The sequence below is a fragment of the Pristiophorus japonicus genome, chromosome 6 (assembly GCF_044704955.1).
Source record: "Pristiophorus japonicus isolate sPriJap1 chromosome 6, sPriJap1.hap1, whole genome shotgun sequence".
In the NCBI taxonomy this organism is placed as follows: domain Eukaryota; kingdom Metazoa; phylum Chordata; class Chondrichthyes; family Pristiophoridae; genus Pristiophorus; species Pristiophorus japonicus.
In genome coordinates this window covers 235,614,853-235,638,878 of record NC_091982.1, presented here as the reverse complement: position 1 = coordinate 235,638,878, position 24,026 = coordinate 235,614,853, and the positions used below count along the sequence as shown (strand labels likewise).

The 24,026-nt window shown below is 45.3% G+C and overlaps 1 protein-coding gene and 1 non-coding gene across 2 annotated transcripts in view; both read right to left on the bottom strand.

The window, feature by feature from the left end:
• LOC139266002 (mediator of RNA polymerase II transcription subunit 12-like protein) overlaps positions 1 to 24,026 on the bottom strand; it is a 799,024-nt gene that overhangs the window by 572,980 nt on the left and 202,018 nt on the right. Inside the window, exon 10 of the mRNA XM_070883728.1 lies at positions 17,009 to 17,145. Coding sequence (XP_070739829.1) covers positions 17,009 to 17,145 — 137 coding nt within the window. The remainder of the gene's footprint in view (positions 1 to 17,008; positions 17,146 to 24,026) is intronic.
• LOC139266527 (U2 spliceosomal RNA) lies at positions 6,350 to 6,531 on the bottom strand. The gene has a single exon (XR_011593749.1). It is a non-coding gene; the product is annotated as a U2 spliceosomal RNA (small nuclear RNA).

Sequence of the window (24,026 nt, the reverse complement as noted above, 5' to 3'; positions counted from 1 at the left end):
GTCCCTGGAGATGGAGCACGCGGCGTCCACCGGTACGCTCACGGCCTTCCATGAGAGGTGGGCGCCGGAGGGACTGGAGTGCATCATCACCCCCGGCAACCAAATTTTAATTTGATTTTATGTTTTAAAGTTTAATTTGTTTTAATTGCCGGTGTTTTTAGTGGCCCCCTGCCCTTTTATAGGGGGCACTTGGAAAAAAAAATATGATTTTAGTGCCCAAAAAAAAAACACACAAAAAAAGGGCGTTGTAAATGTTTGGTGTGTCCCCCAGATCGAGGGGCACGATTTAATGTTTAGTTTCCTCCCAAAAGAGTTGTAGAGTTGTGCCCAAGGGGGCCATCAGCCGGTCCAGGCAACAGGCGGTCGAAGGGGTCATTCAGCCCGACTGCCTGCCTCTCTTCCGCGCCTACATCCGCGCCAGGGTGTCCCTGGAGATGGAGCATGCGGTGTCCACCGGTACGCTCGCGGCCTTCCGTGAGAGGTGGGCGCCGGAGGGACTGGAGTGCATTATCACCCCCGGCAACCAAATTTTAATTTGATGTTACATGTTTTAAAGATTAATTTGTTTATTGCCGGATTTTTAGTGTCCCCCTCCCCTTTTATAGGGGGCACTTGCAAAATTTATGATTTTATTGCCCAAAAAAAAAGTAATTAAAAAAAAACAGAAAAAAAAAAAGGGCTTTTGAAAAATGTTTGGAGTGTCCCCCAGATTGGAGGGCACTTGACTTAACTGTTTTATTGTTATCCAACCAAAAGAGTTGTAGAGTTGTGCCCAAGGGGGCCATCAGCCGGTCCAGGCAACAGGCGGTCGAGGGGGTCATTCAGCCCGACTGCCTGCCTCTCTTCCGCGGTTAGATCAGAGCCAGGGTGTTCCTGGAGATGGAGCACGCGGTGTCCACCGGTACGCTCGCGGCCTCCACGAGAGGTGGGCACCGGAGGGATTGGAGTGCATTATCACGCCCGGCAGCCAAATTTTAATTTGAGTTTTTGTCTAAAGTTTAATTTGATTATTGTGTTGGTTTTAATGCCCCCCCCCCCCCCCCACACACACACACTTTTAGCCAGGGGGCACTTGTATAATTTGTGTTTTAGTGCCCTCAAAAAAAAAACAAGGGGGCACTTGTTTGAAAGTGTGGAGTATCCCCCAGATTAGGGGGCACTTGATTTAATTGATTACAACAAAAGTGTTGTAGAGCTGTTGCATTGTGAGTGGCTTAGCCAGTCATGTGATGTTTACAAGACTCAATAAAACCCCAACCAGTTGAGGCTAGGTCATCCACAATGAGATATGCAGCTGTGAGCCTAGTGGATGAACTGGTAATGTATAGTGTGATTGTTAAACCTTTGTTAAGAGACCAACTAGTTCTTAATAGCAATGTGTTGCTATGAATTCTTAAGCAAAGAACCCATGAAGCAAATACATTACACCCGAGACATGTTGTTTACTTGCACCTTGTCTCTACCAAGGCCCCTAACGTAGTTCTACTGAGGCCAATTGAGATGCCCATACCACCATTCCAACTGAGGATTGAATCTGGGGCATTCCTGCTTTGTGTGACTCAGCTACTTACAGGAGAACCCTGCTGTGGTCTTGGCGGAGATGCGGTGAATGTTTGTGGCGGAGGAGCAGCGAGAGATGGTGGCGGAGGTGCGGAAAATGAGGGTACGGGGCCCAGAAGAGCTGAGGGCCCAGGGGCAGCACGGGCCAGCCCACACTGCGATGTGTGCGCGCACTAGGTCCGTGCAGCAGAGCAGGTCTCCAGTCGTCCTGGTTAACCCTCGCCACTGGATAAAGGCCCAGCTCTGTCAAGCCCGTGTGGTGGCTGGTGTGCAACCGTCACCACTCGTTAAAAAAATCCACGCACAGGCATCTTCCAACCCCCTCAATTGGAGTTCAGTACTGGAACATCGGGTCCTTCATTGAAAAAAACCTGTGAGCTCGTGGAAGCAAGTCATCCTTGTTCGAGGGACCGCCTATGATGACAACATGCTACGGTTGGAAAGGTGCTGATGGGTGGCAGGTGAGGGATGGTTGGTAGAGGAAAAACAAATCCAGATTGGATGGGAAATGGGAGTAGACCAAGTGGGGAAGAGCTGGAAAGAAAACAAAGGAAAACAACTCCAGCTTCTGGGTCCAGCATAGCTAATAAACCTTGAAACATTATTGGTGTTACATAGCGAATAACTGCTCTCCAGTAATGGTTACAAGGCACTGCTCTAATCAAGGAGCAAGCCTTCCCATTTGACATTTGAAAACCATTGCTGGACTCGAGTCTCTCCAAGATATTGGTTGTACATTATAATATTAATGGATCTCGTATTGGGGTTGCTCACAGGCAAAACCCTGTGGAGCTAACAAAATCAAGAGATTTACACCCATGTGTTTCTGTTATCTATATAAACCTATGGATAGAACATGGTGCAGTCACAAAATATAAAAGGTTCATTATGCAACCATCGAAGTTACAGAAATGAATAGATCACAAGCCTGATGGGTACAAAGCAATTGGTGCTTGTTAGAGGATCTATTTCGGGGCAGGGGGGGGGGTGGGGGGGTGGTTCCGAGGGTGGACCCAGTGCTCAGTGTCGGGACAACCACTGCTTCTAATTTACTTTCATGATTTACAATCAGCAACTCAAAGTAAATGAGTTAAGTTTGCAAAGCTCAGAGAGGAGGCAGTGGAATTATAAGAGATAGCTCAGAAATGGGCTAGACTATAGGCACATCATTGCTTATATAAGCACTGAGATTCAGGCTATCGTCCATATTTTCTGAAAGTGGACACTGGTGCCCGATTATGGCCCATTTATCGCCGGCCCAACTTTCGGCACAGCTCAATGAGCTGCATCACCTGGCCTACTTTTTACAAAATATGACATCATCCTTGTGCAAGGCTGAGAATAATCCTGTAATGGAAACTTGCGCCCGATTATGGCCCAGATTATCGCCGAGCGCTACTTTCGGCATTTCGCCCACAATTCAACCAAATAGCCCAAAAATAGGCTAAAGAAAAGCTGCAATAACTCCGCACTACGGGGATGATCTGTAGTAAAAGGTTGTCAGGAGAATCAATTTGTGAGTCTTACCAATCATCTATTCACTTTGTATTTGTTGAGGACAAATTAAGGGCATTTATAGCGATTTATAGAAACATAGAAAATAGGTGCAGGAGTCGGCCATTTGGCCCTTCTAGCCTGCACCACCATTCAATGAGTTCATGGCTGATCATAGAAAATAGGTGCAGGAGTAGGCCATTCGGCCCTTCGAGCCTGCACCGTCATTCAATGAGTTCATGGCTGATCATACAACTTCAGTACCCCATTCCTGCTTTCTCTCCATACTCCTTGATCCCTTTGGCCATAAGGGCCACATCTAACTCCCTTTTGAATATATCTAACGAACTGGCCTCAACAACTTTCTGTGGTAGAGAATTCCACAGGTTCACAATTCTCTGAGTGAACAAGTTTCTCCTCATCTCGGTCCTAAATGGCTCACCCCTTATCCTGAGACTGTGACTCCTGGTTCTGGACTTACCCAACATCGGGAACATTCTTCCAGCATCTAACTTGTCCAATCCCGTCAGAATTTTATGTTCTATGAGATCTCCTCTCATTCTTCTAAATTCCAGTGAATATAAGCCTAGTCAATCCAGTCTTTCTTCAGAGGTCAATCCTGCCATCCCGGGAATCAGTCTGGTGAACCTTCGCTGCACTCCCTCAATAGCAAGAATGTCCTTCCTCAGATTAAATTAGGAGACCAAAACTGTACACAATATTCAAGGTGTGGCCTCACCAAGGCCCTCTACAACTGCCCCTGTACTCAAATCCTCTCGCTATGAAGGCCAACATGCCATTTGCCTTCTTCACCACCTGCTGTATCTGTATGCCAACCTTCAATGACTGATGTACAATGACACCCAGGTCTCGTTGGACCTCCCCTTTTCCTAATCTGTCACCATTCAGGTAATATTCTGCCTTCCTGTTTTTGCCACCAAAGTGGATAACCTCACATTTATCCACATTATACTGCATCTGCCATGCATTTGCCCACTCACCTAACCTGTCCAAGTCACCCTGCAGCCTCTTAGCATCTTCCTCGCAGCTCACACTGCCACCCAGTTTAGTGTCATCTCCAAACTTGGAGATATTACATTCAATTCCTTCATCTAAATCATTAATGTATATTGTAAATAACTGGGGTCCCAGCACTGAACTTTGCGGTACCCCACTAGTCACTGCCTGCTATTCTGAAAAGGACCCGTTTATTCCTGCTCTTTGCTCCTGTCTGCCAACCAGTTCTCTATCCACGTCAATACATTACCCCCAATACCATATGCTTTAATGTTGCACACTAATCTCTTGTGTGGGACCCTGTCAAAAGCCTTCTGAAAATCCAAATACACCACATCCATTGGTTCTTCCTTGTCCACTCTACTAGTTACATCCTCAAAAAATTCTCGAAGATTTGTCAAGCATGATTTACCTTTCATAAAGCAATGCTTACTTGGACCAATCCCGTCACTGCTTTCCAAATGCGCTGCTATTACATCTTTAATAATTGATTCCAACATTTTCCCCACTACTGATGCCAGGCTAACCGGTCTATAATGCCCTGTTTTCTCTCTCCCTCCTTTTTTAAAAAAAGTGGGGTTACATTAGCTACCCTTCAATCCAGAGGAACTAATCCAGAGTCAATAGAATGTTGCAAAATGACCACCAATGTGTCCACTATTTCTAGGGCCACTTCCTTAAGTACTCTGGGATGCAGACTATCAGGCCCTGGGGATTTATCGGCCTTCAAACCCATCAATTTCCCTAACACAATTTCCTGACTAATAAGGATTTCCTTCAGTTCCTCCTTCTCGCTAAACCCTCGGCCCCCTTGTATTTCAGGAAGGTTATTTGTGTCTTCCTTAGTGAAGACAGAACCAAAGTATTTGTTCCATTGGTCTGCCATTTCTTTGTTCCCCATTATAAATTCATCTGATTCTGACTACGCTTGTCTTCACTAATCTTTTTCTCTTCATGTATCTGTCAAAGCTTTTGCAGTCAGTTTTTATGTTCCCTGCAAGCTTATTGTCATATTCTATTTTCTCCCTCCTAATTAAACCCTTTGCCCTCCTCTGCTGAATTCTAAATTTCTCCGTCCTCAGGTTTGTTGCTTTTTCTGGCCAATTTATATGCCTCTTCCTTGGATTTAACACTATCCCTAATTTCCCTTGTTAGCCATGGTTGAGCCACCTTCCCGGTTTTATTTTTATGCCAGACAGGGATGCACAATTGTTGAAGTTTATCCATGTGATCTTTAAATGTTTGCCATTGCCTATCAACTGTCAACCCTTTAAGTATCATTCGCCAGTCTATCCTAGCCAATTCACGTCTCATATCATCGAAGTTACTTTTCTTTAAGTTCAGGATCCTAGTCTCTGAATTAACTGTGTCACTCTCCATCTTAATGAAGAAGTCTACCATATTATGGTCACTCTTCCTGAAGGGGCCTCGCACCACAAGATTGCTAATTAATCCTCTCACATTACACAACACCCAATCTAGGATGGCCAGCTCTCTAGTTGTTTCCTTGATATATTGGTCTAGAAAACCATCCTTTATACACTCCAGGAAATCCTCCTCCACCGTATTGCTACCAGTTTGGTTAGCCCAATCTATACGTAGATTAAAGTCACCCATGATAACTGTTGTACCCTTATTGCACTCATCCCTAATTTCCTGTTTGATGCCATCCCCAACCTCACTACTACTGTTTGGTGGTCTGTACACAACTCCCATTCGTGTTTTCTGCCCTTTAGTAATGTCATTTCTCAACTAGTATTGATCACTAATCACATGCTGCAGAATAGAGATGGGAGAATACAATGAGAAAAGTTACATACAAGCACATTGCTGTAATATCAGGGTTAATGTTAATCATGGATTTTGCCCCCTCTGGTCCACAGTAAAAGTAGAAGCAGAACTAGGATATGTCATCCCACGAGGGAGGAAATTGTGTTCACCTCAGTTGCCCGATAGATTTTATTTTAGAAAGCAACAGGGGCTAGAATAAAAGAAAGGTTCTATAATGTTATTGATGGGGACCAGGTCCCCTGTTCTCTCTGTCAACTCCCGTGGGAAAAGTTCTTTGCCTGAAAAAAAACGGTGCATGCGCAGAATGGCCGTTGCTATGGACGCCAGCCTTGCACGACTGAATATATCGCTAAGGCCCATTTCACATTGCTAAGGCTATCGCCCAAATTTTTTTTTTTTTTTTAATCCAATTTCGTTCCAGATCAACTCTAACGCCAAAGATCACTTTGCGCCAATGTGTTTGATCTTAGGCCAAAAGGCCAAGAGGCGAAGTTGCACCGTTCCTGGAAATATTGCAATACCAGGTCGGTGCATGGAGTGGACGGGGCATGCCCCTGATCCAGCTCCCTGTCCAAAAATCAATTCAATATCATGTCCCCATAGGGGATATTAAACTGATAAGAACAGACACTACACATGATCTTAGCCAAAAGGCCGAATGAAAAAGGTGAAACTAGTGGTTTTTAAAATGTTCCAGCGAGCCTAAAAAATAAAAAAAGCACTAAGGCTGGAAACAGCACCCATTTTTGGGCGTTAGCAACCATAGTGGAAAGTCTAGCCCATTAGAATAAGTTGGCCAAAACATTTACCAGGGCTACAAAGATTGCAGATGAGATTAAATACAGGCGAGTGTAAAATACCGTATACATAGTCTATAACCGGTGTTGAAATATTCATGGAAGGAGGTGGAAATGACCAATGAGTCCGTGTAGACCTCACAAACAACACACCCATCCCAGAATGAAGTGTTCTATTGACCAGGTCAGAATACTAATCTCAGTGTTGCATCTTATTATGTTCTCAATTCTTTACACCGTTGCTCAATGTAGTGGTTATGGTACATGACCAGCAACCCAGCGGTCAGGAGTTCAAATCAAAAAATGAGTAAGCATTTCCTTTGCGGGAGTTTTATTATTTCTCTAATTTAAGGTCCTTCACATTCCAGCTAAGGTTTCACACACACACATGAGAGGAGCCTCACAAAATTAGCATTATCTGTGTGAAATCTTCACTCATAAGGGTAAGGAATGAGTAATAGGCATGTGGTCCATTAAGCCCATTCCTTCCAGTAATTCTCAATTTCACAATGAGCCCTGGTAAAAGTGAAGTCAATGCGAATCAGGGGGAAAACTCTCCACTGGCTGGAGTCATACCTAGCACAAAGGAAGATGGTTGTGGTTGTTGGAGGTCAATATTTCCAGCCCCAGGACATCGCTGCAGGAGTTCCTGAGGACAGTTTCCTAGGCCCAACCATCTTCAGCTGCTTCATCAATGACCTTCCCTCCATTATAAGGTCAGAAGTGGGGATGTTATCTGATGACTGCACAGTGCTCAGTTCCTCCTCAAAAAATGAAACAGTCCATGCTCGCATGCAGCAAGACCTGGACGACATTCAGGCTTGGGCTGATAAGTGGCAAGTAACATTCGCGCCACACAAGTGCCAGGCAATGACCATCTCCAACAAGCGAGAGTTTAATCACCAACCCTTGATATTCAACTGCATTACCATCATCGAATCACTTACCATCAACATCCTGGGGTTTTTATTGACCAGAAACTTAACTGGACCAGCCACATAAATACTGTGGCAACAAGAGCAGGTCAGAGGCTGGGTATTCTGTGGCAAGTGTCTCACTTCCTGACTCCCCAAAGCCTTTCCACCATCTACAAGGCACAAGTCAGAAGTGTGATGGAATACTCTCCACTTGCCTGGAGGAGTGTAGCTCCAACAACACTCAAGAAGCTCAACATCATGCAGGACAAAGCAGCCCACTTGATCAGCACCCCATCTACTACCTAAAACATTCACTCCCTCCAACACCGGTGCACCGTGGCTGCAGTGTGTACTATCTCCAAGATGCAGTGCAGCAACTCGGCAAGGCTTTTCGGCAGCTCCTCCCAAACCCGCAACATCTACCACCTAGAAGGACAAGGGCAGCAGGCGCATGGGAACACCACCACCTCCACACTCCCCTCCAAGTCACACACCATCCTGACTTGGAAATATATTGCCGTTCCTTCATCGTGGTTGGGTCACAATCCTGAAACTCCCTCCCTAACAGCACTGTGGGAGTACCTTCACCACACGGACTGCAGCGGTTCAAGAAGGTGGCTCACTACCACCTTTTCAAGGGCAATTAGGGATGGGCAATAAATGCTGGCCTTGCCAGCGACGCCCACATCCTGGAATAAATTTTGGAAAAACTCAGGCGTGCTCCCTCTGAGAAGGATCAACAAAGCTGTTACATTCTATCGCTACAAATACATCCTTAATTATCCCTTCCTTCCTGAGGTCACCTTAAAAAGTTACAAGCATCAAGACTGGATCATGACGCGCCATGCTACTTAATGGCACTGATAATTTAGTTTTACAATTGTGGAGTCTCATTCCTTCAGAATTTAATTAGTGTTGGAGATTTAAAACAAATATAAAAATAATTTTTTTTTAAACTTTTTCTGTCTGTCTCTTTTATCTCTCCCTTAATCCCATCTTTCTTTCCCTCTCTTTAGTTCACATTCTCTACATTATTTATACTCTGCATGTCTCAGTGAGGTTTCTTCAATTTGATTAGTTGAAAGGCAAGTCTCCGATCAGAAGCCAGTGAAAACTCTGGACACCTGTCCACATAGTAGACAGCGATCGCTGTCCTTTCGCCGGGTGAAATATGGGCCAGTTTTTCCAGTTTAGTACAGGTACAATGTCTCAAATCCGGTTCTCCAAAAACCAGACATTTTTCAGAAAATCCCATTTGATAGTCAGTAAAATAAAATCCGGAATTATTGTCCATAAACTGGCGGGCCGGACTAGTGCGTCCCCAAGCCGGCAACATCAAGTGGCGTGGGACGAGGAAACTGGTTAAAAAAAAACACGGTAAAAGACGCACGCTGGGGGGCTGCGAGAATTAGGGGTGCATGCAATAAAGGTGCAGCAGTTATCATGGGTGACTTTAATATGCATATAGATTGGGCTAACCAAAATGGAAGCAATACGGTGGAGGAGGATTTCCTGGAGTGCATAAGGGATGGTTTTCTAGACCAATATGTCGAGGAACCAACTAGGGGGGAGGCCATCTTAGGCTGGGTGTTGTGTAATGAGAGAGCATTAATTAGCAATCTCATTGTGCGAGGCCCCTTGGGGAAGAGTGACCATAATATGGTGGAATTCTACATTATGACGGAGAATGAAACAGTTAATTCAGAGACCATGGTCCAGAACTTAAAGAAGGGTAACTTTGAAGATATGAGGTGTGAATTGGCTAGGATAGATTGGGGAATGATACTTAAGGGGTTGACTGTGGATGGGCAATGGCAGACATTTAGAGACCGCATGGATGAACTACAATAATTGTACATCCCTGTCTGACGTAAAAATAAAAAAGGGAACGTGGCTCAACCGTGGCTATCTAGGGAAATCAGGGATAGTATTAAAGCCAAGGAAGTGGCATACAAATTGGCCAGAAATAGCAGTGAACCTGGGGACTGGGAGAAATTTAGAACTCAGCAGAGGAGGACAAAGGGTTTGATTAGGGCAGGGAAAATAGAGTACGAGAGTAAGCTTGCAGGGAACATTAAGACGGACTGCAAAAGTTTCTTAGATATGTAAAGAGAAAAAGGTTAGTAAAGACAAACGTAGGTCCCCTGCAGTCAGAATCAGGAGAAGTCATAACGGGGAACAAAGAAATGGCAGACCAATTGAACAAGTACTTTGGTTCAGTATTCATTAAGGAGGACACTAACAACCTTCCAGATATAAAAGGGGTCAGAGGGTCTCGTAAGAAGGAGGAACTGAGGGAAATCTTTATTATCCGGGAAATTGTGTTGGGGAAATTGATGGGATTGAAGGCCGATAAATCCCCAGGGCCTGATGGACTGCATCTCAGAGTACTTAAGGAGGTGGCCTTGGAAATAGCGGATTCATTGACAGTCATTTTCCAACATTCCATAGACTCTGGATCAGTTCCTATCGAGTGGAGGGTAGCCAATGCAACCCCACTTTTTCAAAAAGGAGGGAGAGAGAAAACAGGGAATTATAGACCGGTCAGCCTGACCTCAGTAGTGGGTAAAATGATGGAATCAATTATTAAGGATGTCATAGCAGCGCATTTGGAAAGAGGTGACATGATAGGTCCAAGTCAGCATGGATTTGTGAAAGGGAAATCATGCTTGACAAATCTTCTGGAATTTTTTTGAGGATGTTTCCAGTAGAGTGAACAAGGGAGAACCAGTTGATGTGGTATATTTGGACTTTCAGAAGGCTTTCGACAAGGTCCCACACAAGAGATTAATGTGCAAAGTTAAAGCACATGGGATTGGGGGTAGTGTGCTGACGTGGATTGAGAACTGGTTGGCAGACAGGAAGCAAAGAGTAGGAGTAAATGGGTACTTTTCAGAATGGCAGGCAGTGACTAGTGGAGTACCACAAGGTTCTGTACTGGGGCCCCAGCTGTTTACATTGTATATTAATGATTTAGACGAGGGGACTAAATGTAGTATCTGCAAATTTGCGGATGACACTAAGTTGGGTGGCAGCGTGAGCTGCGAGGAGGATGCTATGAGGCTGCAGAGTGACTTGGATAGGTTAGGTGAGTGGACAAATGCATGGCAGATGAAGTATAATGTGGATAAATGTGAGGTTATCCACTTTGGTGGTAAAAACAGAGAGACAATTATCTGAATGGTGACAGATTAGGAAAAGGGGAGGTGCAACGAGATCTGGGTGTCATGGTACATCAGTCATTGAAGGTTGGCATGCAGGTACAGCAGGCGGTTAAGAAGTCAAGTGGCATGTTGGCCTTCATAGTGAGGGGATTTGAGTACAAGGGCAGGGAGGTGTTGCTACAGTTGTACAGGGCCTTGGTGAGGCCACACCTGGAGTATTGTGTACAGTTTTGGTCTCCTAACTTGAGGAAGGACATTCTTGCTATTGAGGGAGTGCAGCGAAGGTTCACCAGACTGATTACCGGGAGGGCGGGACTGACATATCAAGAAAGACTGGATCAACTGGGCTTGTATTCACTGGAGTTCAGAAGAATGAGAGGGAATCTCATAGAAACATTTAAAATTCTGATGGGTTTAGACAGGTTAGATGCAGGAAGAATGTTCCCAATGTTGGGGAAGTCCAGGGGTCAGTGTCTAAGGATAAGGGGTAAGCCATTTAGGACCGAGATGCGGAGGAACTTCTTCACCCAGAGAGTGGTGAACCTGTGGAATTCTCTACCACAGAAAGTTGTAGAGGCCAATTCACTACATATATTCAAAAAGGAGTTAGATGTAGTCCTTACTACTAGGGGGATCAAGGGATATGGCGAGAAAGCAGGAATGGGGTACTGAAGTTGCATGTTCAGCCATGAACTCATTGAATGGCGGTGCAGGCTAGAAGGGCCGAATGGCCTACTCCTGCACCTATTTTTTATGTTTTCTATGTTTCTAATCGTCGGGCGGCGAAGATCGGTGGCCGGCGAGAAGCGCCAACAGCGAGCTCCGAAATCCAGAAAAATCCAAAATTTGGCACTGTCTCGGTCCCGAGTTGCTGGATTGGAGACGTTGTACCTGTCTATCTAAAGCTTTGCACATCTGCATATAAACCCTGCAAGTCTATCCTAGTCATAGTCAAAGTGTTTCTTTATTCATTCACGATCCTTCTTAACCGCTCCTATCTGCCCCAACATAGGTCTGAGAAGGAAGCCTCTATTTACATATTTGATCCAGTCTCTAATTTAAGATTCATGCGGTTCTCTAAAATTGCAGGTGGCTACTAAAATTTTCCGATCACTCCAACTGCTCACCTACCGCTTGTAGCACGCATACACCTCAGTGCTTGGGCCGGGTGAGTGCTGCAATAAGCGGGAGTGCGCCACAGTACATCCTCTGGAGCTTCAGAGTTTCACTTTCATTTTCTCATCTCTGCTGTGCCCCACCCGTTCCATTCACAGCTGCTAGCTGCTACTTCCTGTTCTTCCAGAGCCATCTCTTTTTTGATTCAGTTGTTCCATAATAGCTACCAGGCTTCTGCGGCTTAAACTACACTCCTCACACACTGCTCCCCCCTTATTACAACATTTCCCACATTACAACACTGACGACACTTCAAAAGTACTTAATTGGTTATAAAGCGCTTTGGGACATCTGGTGGTCGTGAAAGGCGCTATATAAATGCAAGTCTTTCTTTACTCTAACGAACTTCCACGGCATTTAATATCTGTAATTATTTCAGAAATATTTGCAGCTGAGAGGCAGGATCAGGTTATTTCAGCTGGGCACCCACAGCCTGCAACTTAGCTTCTTTTTCTGACTGTGTTAAATCACTACATGTCTGACACTATTGTTTCACCTGTCTACCTATCTAGATCTTGGTCAAGAAAAGTCAGAAACTATATTTCAAGTCAACTTAATTGACAAAGGCCTTTTTATGTTTCGGTTCCATTCTACATAAGAACATAAGAAATAGGAGCAGGAGTAGACCATACGGCCCCTCAAGATTGCTCCGCCATTTTATATAATCTTAGCTGATCCGATCATGGACTCGGGTCCACTTCCCTGCCCGCTCCCCATAACCCCTTATCGGTTAAGAAAGTGTCAATCTCTGTCTTAAATTTATTCAATGTCCCAGCTTCCACAGCTCTACGAGGCAGCGAATTACACAGATTTACAACCCTCCGAGAAGAAATTCCTCCTCATCTCTGTTTTAAATGGGCAGCCCCTTATTCTAAGATCGTGCCCCCTAGTTCTAGTCTCCCCATCAGTGGAAACATCCTCTCTGCATCCACCTTGTCAAGTCCACTCTTAATTCTCACAATGTTCTATTCTCACAATGGCTGGAGCTATTTCCATAAAAAAAGATACAGGTAAATGTTCAGCCTGTACATTAGAAGGAATCTACTTTCAATAGTTATCCCTCAACCAACATTACTTTAAAAAAAAAACACAACAGATTATCTGGTCATTATCACATTGCTGTTTGTGGGAGCTTGCTATGCCGCAAAATGGCTGCTGCATTCGTGTTCATCTCACACATCATTAATTTTACATGTAAAATTTCGATGGTAGATTTTCACCTGTCTACTTACTTAGATGTTCGTCAAGAAAAAAAAGTCAGAAAGAATATTTCAAAACAAATTAATTGACAAAAGCCTTTTTATGTTTAGGTTCCGTTCTACATAATAACATAAGAAATAGGAACAGGTGTAGGCCATACGGCCCCACGAGCCTGCTCCGCCATTTAATAAGATCATGGCTAATCCGATCATGGACTCTTTTGAAGAAGAGCAGGGGAGTTATCTCCAGTGTCCTGGTCAATATTTATCCCTCAACCAACATCACTAAATCAGAGTAGCTGGTCATCATCACATTTCTGTTTGTGGGAGCTTGCTGTGCACGAATTGGCTGCCTCATTCCCTATATTGCACAACAGTGTTTACACTGCAAAAGTACTTTAAAGGGGAGGGATGCTGCAAACTCTGTCAGCCCTTTGAAGGCCTCCAAATCGGCCACAAGGGCTAAGGGGTGCCGTGGCTGCAGTCCGGCAAGAGACGGCATGCCGGGCTGCACGATCGCGTTCCGGACCCCGCGGAAGGAGCGGCGAACGGCCCGACCGGTAAGGAGTGGTGGTGGGAATAAAAGATGGCTGCGTGCAGCGCAACACACCTCCCCTTTAAGGTTCACCCCACAATGGGTGTGTGGTTCGGATCGCAACGCACGAGGTTGGCGCAGATACCACCCATGGCGGCCTCACGGGACGCTGGCCAACTTCCACCGCGGGGCGAAAAGGGGTCGCTGTGCACAGCGGTAAATTTCAGAGGTGGAGTGGCTCGGGGCGCTAACTGGAGCCACAGAACAAGGAAATTTCAGCCCTGATAGTCCAAGGCAAGGGTTAAACCCCGAATCATCAATGTTGGCATAGGGCAGTTCTGTGTGCTGTCCACAAATGTTTTTCTCTCTCGACGCAGCTACCAACAGGTGGTATTGACAAGAGTGCATCTTCAGTCACCTACAGATGACTGAGCATAATCCTATGAGGTAAGTGGCAGTGAGAATATTAATGGTGCACATAAACTGCTTTTAACATTATAGTCTTGGAAGCCAGCTGCAACTGTTGATTACATTGTCGCCTTCCAAAGTTGCTTTACCAGTGGAAAAACAGTTTTTGGATTACCAAGTCGGTTTCATTGACATTTTAATTTTTGACCTAAAAAGGCTGTATTTGTTCAGTCAATTTCCCCCAAATCCATTAAAACCACAGAACTCACAATGTCACTTGCAATGCACATTGCCGAGAGAAATAAAGTTAGAAACTAAACATAGACAACTATATAAAAAAAAGATCGGACAACAATTAATGCAGGAGACATTACAAGTTGGATTTATATAGCACGTTTAACGCAGAAAAGCAACGCAAGGTGGGTCAGACAGAAATGGACGGCAAGCCAACGTAGGAGGTAGTTGGAGGGATGACCAAAAAACCGGTCCAAGAGGTTTTAAGGCAGGTCTTAAAAGGTGAAGAGAATGACAGATAATTAAATCAGCTCCCAATTTTTTTCCCCAAAAAGGTCATAACAACATTAATTCAGAGACACAGGCTGGGGGGGAAGGGGGTGGGGGGGAGGGAGAAATGCAATTGTTTTTTCAAAAGTGCAACTTTTCTTAAAAGAAAAATTAGCATTTCCTACCAAAACGATGCAAAGAAAGCTACACGCTGTAAAAGAAATGGTCAGGTAGGTCAACTACTTCACGTAAAAAGAAGCATTTTGACAAAACCACAAGGGTATTGTGTAGTGGAAGGGGAAAAACATAGTACTTTCAGTAAGTGTACAGCTCAGGTACAGAATCTCCTTTTAGATCAGTAGCTGTGGGGAACTTCCTTCCTGCCCACGACTTCCCTAGATGTGCGTGAGAGAAACATTAAAAGGATCAGCAGAAACTTAAATGGAAAAATCGTTGAACAGTCTGTGTCACTCTGAGGAACCAGAACAATTAGTGTCGGGAAATGTCAACACAAATTACCATCGGCATTATCGTCCCACTGGGACACGTACCCTTAGAAAAGTCGCATCCTGGCAGACACGTAATCGATGAGGGGTTTTGATGAGTAGAGAGGGATAAACTGCCAACACTAGCAGGACTGTCGGAAACCAGAGGATACGGATTTAAGATAATTGTCAAAACAAAAATTAAGCAGTGGGGGAGAGGATAAGAATTTTTATTTAGTTTTTTTACGCAGCGAGTTATGATGACCTAGAACGCACTTCCTGAACGGACGGTGGAAGCAGAATCAATCATAACTTTCAAAAGGGAAATAGATTTGTAAAGTTGGACCTCTCTGGTCCGGAAACATCCGCGGTTCGGCATTAGCTGGATCTGAGGGAGAGGGGGGTTTATTAAGAAAAAGCTTTGATTGGCTGAAGCGGCTGTCAGTCAGCGAGTGTGTTCGGCGATTGGCCGGGGCGGAGCGGCTGTCAGTCAGTGAGTGTGTTCGATGATTGGCCGGAGCGGCTGTCACTCAGTGAGTGTATGCGCGGGTGCTTGGGGAGCTGCCAACAGGCTGCCAGCACGCACACGCACACGCACACACACACACACACACACACACAGAGGAGCCCGGGCGCTGTCGACAGGTACCGGTGACCGTGACCTCCCGTGGTTCGTAAAATTCTCTGTTCCAGCAATGGTCAGGTCCCAAGGGTGCCGGACCAGAGAGCTCCGACCTGTACTTGAAAAGAAAACTATAGGGAAAGAGCAGGGGAGTGGGACTAATCGGATCACTCTTTCAAAGAGATGGCACAGGCATGATGGGCCGAATGGTCTCCTTCTGTGCTATTTGATTATATGTGATCTTGCCAATGTGCCATATAAAATGCCTTGTTCTGTGCCATGGCCTAAGTGTCAGCTTGATTCAGTCAATAGCATTCTCACCTTTGAGTCAAAAAGTTGTCAGTTCAAGTCCCACTACAGGCCCCAAGCAGATAATCTTGGCCGATACTTTCAGTACAACCCTGAGGGAGTGCTTCACCGTCATAAGACATTAAAGAGAGGCCATGTCTGCCTGTTCCTATTCCAGTGAACAATATAGATTCAATGGCATTACTCGAAGAGAAGCAGAGTTTTCCCTCAACCAGCAACTCCAAAAACTGTTTACCCTGATCATTCATCTCATTTGCAGTTTTGAGGCCGGCCATGCTATGTGCAAAATGACTGCTGCATTTTCATTGTGACTACACTTCAAAAAGTATTCACTGGGTATAAAACACTTCAAGATGTCTTGAGGGTTTAATAAGGTGGTATAAAAATGCAGGCAGTTTCTTTCTTTGCCCAGCGGATCCAAGCAATTGTAAAAGTGGTAAATAAATTAGCAAAATAGCTGCAAAGTAATGTTGAGGCAGATAAAGGGATGAGCGATAGGCCAACCGGAAACCTTGTATGTGAAGAATGAACAAAAGCATATATCCAGTGGTACTTTAGCATTCCTCCTCATTCATTTGATCACTTTGCACAAGGAGGTCTAATGGTCCCCCTAAGGTGCCCGGGTGGGGTCCCCAAGGTGCTCAGGTGGGGTCCCCAAGGTGTCCGGGTGCGCGACTACACATCATTCTGGAGGTTCCGTGCAAGCTGCTCACAGGCTGTTGCCAATGGAAGATACCGACAGAGGCCACGCAAATTTAAAGAGGCCGCACACGAGAATAAAATAGAGAACTTTGAATAGGAACATACAAAACAGGGCAAGAATTGATGATGGCACTCAAGCCCTTCATTTCAGAATGATTACATCCCCTGTCCCAGTCACCCTTTTTTGCAGACGCCTTTTAGAATAACACCCTGCACTGCGGCTCAAAAAATGGGCCCTCAACAAATGTAATGCAATGAATGCTAACCTTTCTTGATGGTCCCCTTACCAAGGACGAGCACAAGGAGACAACAGCATCACACCACTCACCTCTTGGCTGTCCTTGCTCTGGCTCGACCCGAAAATCTTGTGGTAGAGGCTGTCGAGGGAGTTGCTGGAATCAGATCTGTCAAAGCAGTGCCGATCCAGTACTTCCAACGTGTGCAAGACCTTACTGATTGTAAAACCTTTAGTGAAGGCAACAAGGAGAAAATAAATACAGATATATATATTTTAGATGATATCTTAGCAAGAAATTTATACAAGGACATAGCCTATAGCGTGCACAATAAAATCCATGTGCAGGCAACTCTCAATTATCCGGGTCCCTCGGGGATTGGGCTATGCCGGGTAAACAATTTCTCCGTTAGAGCGATTGACATTATAAAGTTAAAACCCGATGCCTTCCCAGGCCAAAAGGACTCCAAACGCACCGGCCTGATGCTTTCCCGGGCCGAAATTTTAAATCCCGTTACAATGGTTTCCCATTGGATCTGTGTGCGGACAATCGAGAGTTGCCTGTACATGTTACTAGGTGGTTTTAAAACGCATACTATTTTACCTGACCCAACCCAAAGCGACGCGGTCATGTTTTTTTTTTGAAGGAAGCCATGATTTTAAATGCTGCAGAGAATAAAGCGACAAAATTCTCAGGCTGACGCGTGGTTGGACATGCAGAGAGACGGGGCCTCTGCCTAACTGTATGCCCAAGCTCTTAATCCTGGCGATGGGGTCATTGGCATAAAGGGGGTGAACACCCACAACATTTACAGACCTCCCTGTGTATCCACCTTGTGGGGGTGGGGAGGGGCAACAAGGGCCGGTGTGGGGGGGAGGAGGCCTGACCAAACTGGCCAAAGCATGAGTTTTTCCCTGAAAGACAATCCTTGTTGTAATTGGCATTAAGAAACAAATAAGCTCAACCCTGCTTTTGCCAGTGTGTAATGCTGGATCTTGCGGAGGCATCGTTGGTGGTATTTCTCCAGCAACTTGGAGGTGTCTCCTGTACATGGTCCATGTCTCTGAGCCATACAGGAGAGCGGGTATTACTACAACCCTGTAGACCATGAGCTTGGTGGCAGATTTGAGGGCTTGGTCTTCAAACACACTTTTCCTCAGGCGGCCGAAGGCTGCTCTGGCGCACTGGAGGTGGTGTTGAATCTCATCGTCAATGTCTGCTCTTGTTGATAAGAGACTCACAAGGTATGGGAAATGGTCCACATTGTCCAGGGCAGCACCGTAGATCTTGATGACTGGCAAGCAAAGTACACCTGGCGTACTTTCTATCAGGGAGGCAGGGAAGTGAAACGGGCAGAATTTCTGGCAAGTGACACGCCTCACCAACACTTTCTCCTATTTCAACATCAGCACGGGACACAAGGACACAAGAAGCTCCCACCCTCGCCCCACTAGAGCAAAAGAAGAGCAGAGAGCCAGCGAAACCACTCAAAATTCTGACTCGCGCCCAACCCACAAGGCAGAAGCAGTCTCCCAAGCCCAGCAATTTGGGGGCTTATTTTCCATAGTTCACACACAACCAGGTTAAGCCCTCCACAGTTTCCTTTTCGGTGAGCAACTCGTTGCGTTATTATGCTGGGGTTCGCTGATTTGGTAACATTGAATTCAGCAATTCCCTCCCCTCCCGATCAACTTTCAGCTGGAAATAAAAACTTTCTGGGAATCTAAAAAAAAAGCAATGTCCTAAACATCTGTACACCACACAGCCCCACATCTGTACACTACACAGCCCCAGAACATCTGTACACCACACAGCCAACATCTGTACACTACACAGCCCCACAACATCTGTACACGACACAGCCCACGATAGCTTTGTGCTGTTCCCCTGTTTATAATTTGCTTGGCGCTGACACTCCAGTCAAGCCTAAATTCCCACCAATGAGGAGGCAGGGAAGTGGAAGACCAGGAGAATGTGGAACTCTGATGTTGCCCTGGTATTCACAGTTCACTTTGTGTTAAATCGCCATCGACTAAGAATATCGCTGACCTCGGGAATACAGTGCATCTGCAGGCAATGACATGTCTCCTTTATTGAGTTGAGGCTGCATAGCTCATTTGCCCTTTAGGCTCATGACTCATACACCTAATGGTTTATATTTCCAATAAACTGCACAACACTGTATCCTGTCCACCCTCTACAAGTGCGTGCCAAATCCAACCTAATCTGACACGCACCTACTCCTCTCAATGGGTTTGACTCAGTGTGCTTTTTTTATTTCTATCGTTTTATATTATTGCAACAACAACAAAAAAAGTCATTTAACTGGCAAGTACTGATGGCCCAAATCAGTGACTAGAAAGAATTGGTGTGAATGAGTTGAATGAACACATTACCAGAGATACTGGTTAAGCTCGGGGTCCTTCAGCAATAGAGTCGCTGTAACTCCTTATCGAGGGCCCAAGTTTCGGGTGGAGTTGAAAACGCCGCACCTCCGTGCGATGCGCCGACTAAAAAGTGTGCCGAAAACTAACCTTGTAATTCTCCCCACTCCAGGAACCTTGGCGTGGCGTAGCAAAAGCTGTGGGGAGGGGCGGAGCTAGGGCCGTGCCAGCTCAACACAGCCGGAAGGGGGGGCGGGGCTCGGGATCAGCGTGCTTCTGAGTGCCGGCAGCGCTGCGCATGTGCGTTGGAGTGTGCGCGCATGCGCAATGGCTCACCGGGGCATTTTTCCCCCAGTCTGTCTTTGAATTATATCTAAAAGAGCAGGCAGGCAGACCCAAGCTGCAAAATGGTGTCCTTGTACTGATCTATACTTTTCAGGTCAGGTGTTGGGCTTAACAGTGAATGCAGAAACCCTTGGATATTGGTGGAACTGTACTGAACCGGTTAGCTATATTTTTACTTTAATGAAACTGGCTTCCTTAACCCAGATTATTCATGGATCCATATGTTTTGTAGCCGGGGGGGGGGGGGGGATCCCAATGCCATTGGTCATCCGAGCCTGGGGTGTGTATATTGCAGAGTGCAGGTGATAGAGGGAGACCCCTATATTGCCAGTCCGTTCCACTGCTGTAGGTGTCTATTGGTCAGAAACCTTGCTTCTCAGCATGTTTGCATTGGGGTAAGTTGAGATATTTGTGTGCAACTTCAATTTGTGGAAGTTTCTTTGTCAGGCGATTTCCTGAAATGGAAGTTGGATAAATTGCATTTGCGATAAATATTTCTTCAAACCTAGCATTGAAACAGTTAAGACTGCGGAATATTTGGGTCACATCCGGAGGAATCTAGTTTGAACCCAGATAAATATCTGGAAGATGGTGCAGTGTGAAAACTGGATCCAGTGGTTCAGTTATTTCCTACTGCCAAAGGTTTCCTTCATATATACTCGTATGAAAAGTCATTCTTTAATATGCAGGAGAATACCGTGACTACAACAAGATAATGCAGGCTATGTAGATTTTTCGTTGCTCGTCAAAGGAAATGCCATTCAGATTGAAGGTTTTCAGAATTGCATATTACAATAATCATTTGTTCAGCCTCCATCCAGCCTCCCCCCTCCCCTCCCCTGCATTCAGCCACCCCCCCTCCCCTCCCAGTGTTCAACTTCCCATTCAGCCTCCCCCCCTTCCCGTTCAGCCCCTCCACCCCTTCCCTCCACTCCCTCCCTCCTCCTCGCTTCCCATTCAGCTCCACCCCCCTCCCCACTTCCTCCCCCCTCTCACCCCCCCACCCCTGTCAGAAACAGACAGACAGAAAGACACTGACAGAGACACAGAGAGAGACACTGACAGAGTCACGGAAAGAGGCTGACAGAAACGCCTTCCCTTCATAAATTTTTTTGTTTTGTTATTGATTGGTTGCTTATTACTTTGGTCTTGGTGCTTCAGGTGCAGGGTTCCATCTATTTTTTATTAATTAAATGCTTATTACTTTTTGTGCTTTGTTTAGTGCTTAGTGCTTTAAATGTACTTTGCTTCTTTAATGTTGTTGTGAAGGTGTTTAGTGCTTTGGAAAATCCTCGAACTCCACACCCGCCCCCCCGACCATCCCACCCCCGCCGTCTCTGGCTGTGCCTGCACTAAACTTAACTCCAGGCAGGTTTTTCAGAATTTACAAAAGTGGACATTTATTCCATTCTAAGTTATTTTGGAGTAAGTGTTCGCTGCCGAAACTTGCAAAACAGGCCTAAGTGGCTGGACACACCCCCTTTTGAAAAAAAAATACCTGAACTAAAACGAACCTAAACTAACTCACTAGAACTGGAGCAAACTAAATGCTGAGAATTGCGATTTCTAAGATACTCCAAACTAAACAAGTTGCTCCAAGAAAATTGGAACAACTCCACCCCGAAACTTGGGCCCTAAATTCAGCTCGTCCACACGGTCAGGTGTCAGGTTCAGCAACTGGACCAAGCTGCTATTCCAATTAATACGGAAAATGCTGGAAATCTCAGCAGGTCAGGCAGTATCCATGGCGAGAAACAAGAGTTAACGTTTCAGGTTGACGATCCTTCGTCAGAACCCGTCATCGACCCGAAACGTTAACTCTGTTTCTCTCTCCGCAGTTGCTGCCTGACCAGCTGAGATTTCCAGCATTTTCTGCTTTTAGTTCAGATTCCAGCCGCCGCAGTATTTTGCTTTTGTGCGACTCCAATTATGTGGTCAGCCCTCGGTGTTTAAGAATTTTCTTTAAAAATGACAGGAACAAAGGGGGGCAGGGAAAGAAGTTAAAAAAAACCTTAAAAGCAGAAAAGGTGAAGGGGAGATTTAATAGAGGTGTTTAAAATTATGAAAGGTTTTGATAGAGTAAACAAGGAGAAATGGTTTCCAGTGGCAGGAGAATCGGTAACCAGAAGACTCAGATTTAAGGTCATTGGCAAAAAGAGAGGAGATGGGGAGAATTTTGATTTAAACAATGCGATTTATTGTGATCTGGAACGCACTGCAGATTCGTAACTTTCAAAAGGGATTTGGATATATAGTTGAAAAGTAAACATTTACAGGGCTATGGGGAAAGAGCGGGGGGAGTGGGACTAATCAGATCGCTCTTTGAAAGAGCCAGCACAGGCACGATGGGCCGAATAGTTTGAGGCATCACTCTATAAGCAGTTTTATTTGAATAAAAGTGGCCCAGATAATGAGATTTCTGCATAGATGCTCTTTGGGTAATCGACTCAGGAGCATCACCTGCTGGTGAAGTGCTATACTTCGAGTCTCTTGTCCCAGTGTTAAGATTTAAAACCCCAAGCAGCTTATTGGCATGAATAACCCGTGCATCTTTTCAGCTTTCACAATTACATTTTGCCTTTCATAGTGTTTCCCAACATTATTCTGCACATCACATTTCCCCCAATTGTTTGCCTCTAAGAATAGGTGTGTGTGAACTTTTGCAATCGCCGAAGCCAGAGATGGCCTCGAAGTGGAGCACTGAGCACTCTCAAGTCAGTGACAGCGCAGATCAAATGCAGCGTAAAGTTCCCTTGACACTGTCCCAACAACATGCCGTAATCCAAGCCTCAGAATGGCAGGCCCCGCCTCACGGGTGAGATTTCCTGTTCCCAGATTAACCATTAGATGGGCCTCTGAATGGAGGAAAGACCACTTTGCCCATCTGGCCAGTCCCAGAGTTCAACAACAGAATGCACAAATTTCATTCACTAGATTCCTCGAATGATTTTCTTGCCAAATGGTTGTCCACTCTTAAATTACTGTTAGCAGCCTCAATCCCTCTCTGGTAGATCCGTTTCCAACATACACCACTCTTTTGTGCACTCACACCCCTTCTCTCTTTTGCCCTCCCCCCCCCCCCCCCAACCCCCACCTCTAAGCTTCATCCCCTACCCTACATGTCAGCTGCGGCTCAGTGGGCAGCACATTCGCCTCCAAGTCAGAAGGTTGTGGGTTCAAGTCCCACTCAAGGGACTTGAGCACCTCGGCTGACACTCCAGTGCCACTGTCGGAGGTACCGTCTTAGATGAGACGTTAAACCGAGGCCCCGTCTAGCTCTCTCAGGTGGGTGTAAAAGATCCCATGGCAATATTTCTAAGAGCAGGGAGTTATTCCTGGTGTCCTGGGGCCAATATTTATCCCTCAATCGACATCACTGAAAAACAGATTATATGGTCATTATCACATTGCTGTTTGTGGGAGCTTGCTGTGCGCAAATTGGCTGCCGCATTTCCCACATTACAAGTGACTACATTTCAAAAGTACTTCATTAGCTGTAAAGGGCTTTGAGACGTCAGGTGATCATGAAAGAAGCTGTATAAATGCAAGTCTTTCTTTACCCCTTATAATGAAGAATGAGCATTTCTGTGCTGCAGACTCACACATATCAAGAAATGGGTTGATACTACCCCAAACTCTTTTCACTTGGGTCCATTCTCACAATGGGTGTGAGGTGTTTATCAATTAGAAGTACAAGATAATAAACTGCTTTCGTTATTTACTATATTAGAGGAAATGAATTGACATTAGTTGATTAACACTGCCTTTTGACTAGGCACTCCACCTACACTTTAAACCTTTTAAATACATCATAAAATCATCATAAAATCAAAAGGCTGGACACTGAATTACACAGTATTTACAGCAAGAAATAGCCTACATTTATGCCCCACACGAGTCTCCCCCCATCCTTCTTTATCTCACCCTATCAACATATCCTCCTATTCCTTTCTCCCTCGTGTTTATCCAGCTTCCCTTCAAATGCATCAATGCGAGTCGCCTCAACTACTCCCTGTGGCAGCAAGCTCCACATTCTAACCATAGGGTAAAGAAGCTCCTCCTGAATTCCCTATTGGACATATTCGGGATTATCTCATATTTATAGATAGGATTCCTCACGTGGAAGCATCTTCTCTAGCTCTACCCTATCAAACCGCTTCATAATTTTAACGACCGCGATTATATCCTGGCTCTTGTGTAAACTTGGAGAGTTCCCTTGTATAATACTTTTCACTGAAGAGTGATACAAAGCTAAGTGTGACACTTGACATGTGACACTTGACATGTGACAGACAGGAAATGTCCCATAGTGAATCTTCTTTGGTGTTACTCGCGGAAAGCTAGCGTGTTTGCTTTTACGGGTGCAGCTTCCCGAATTAGG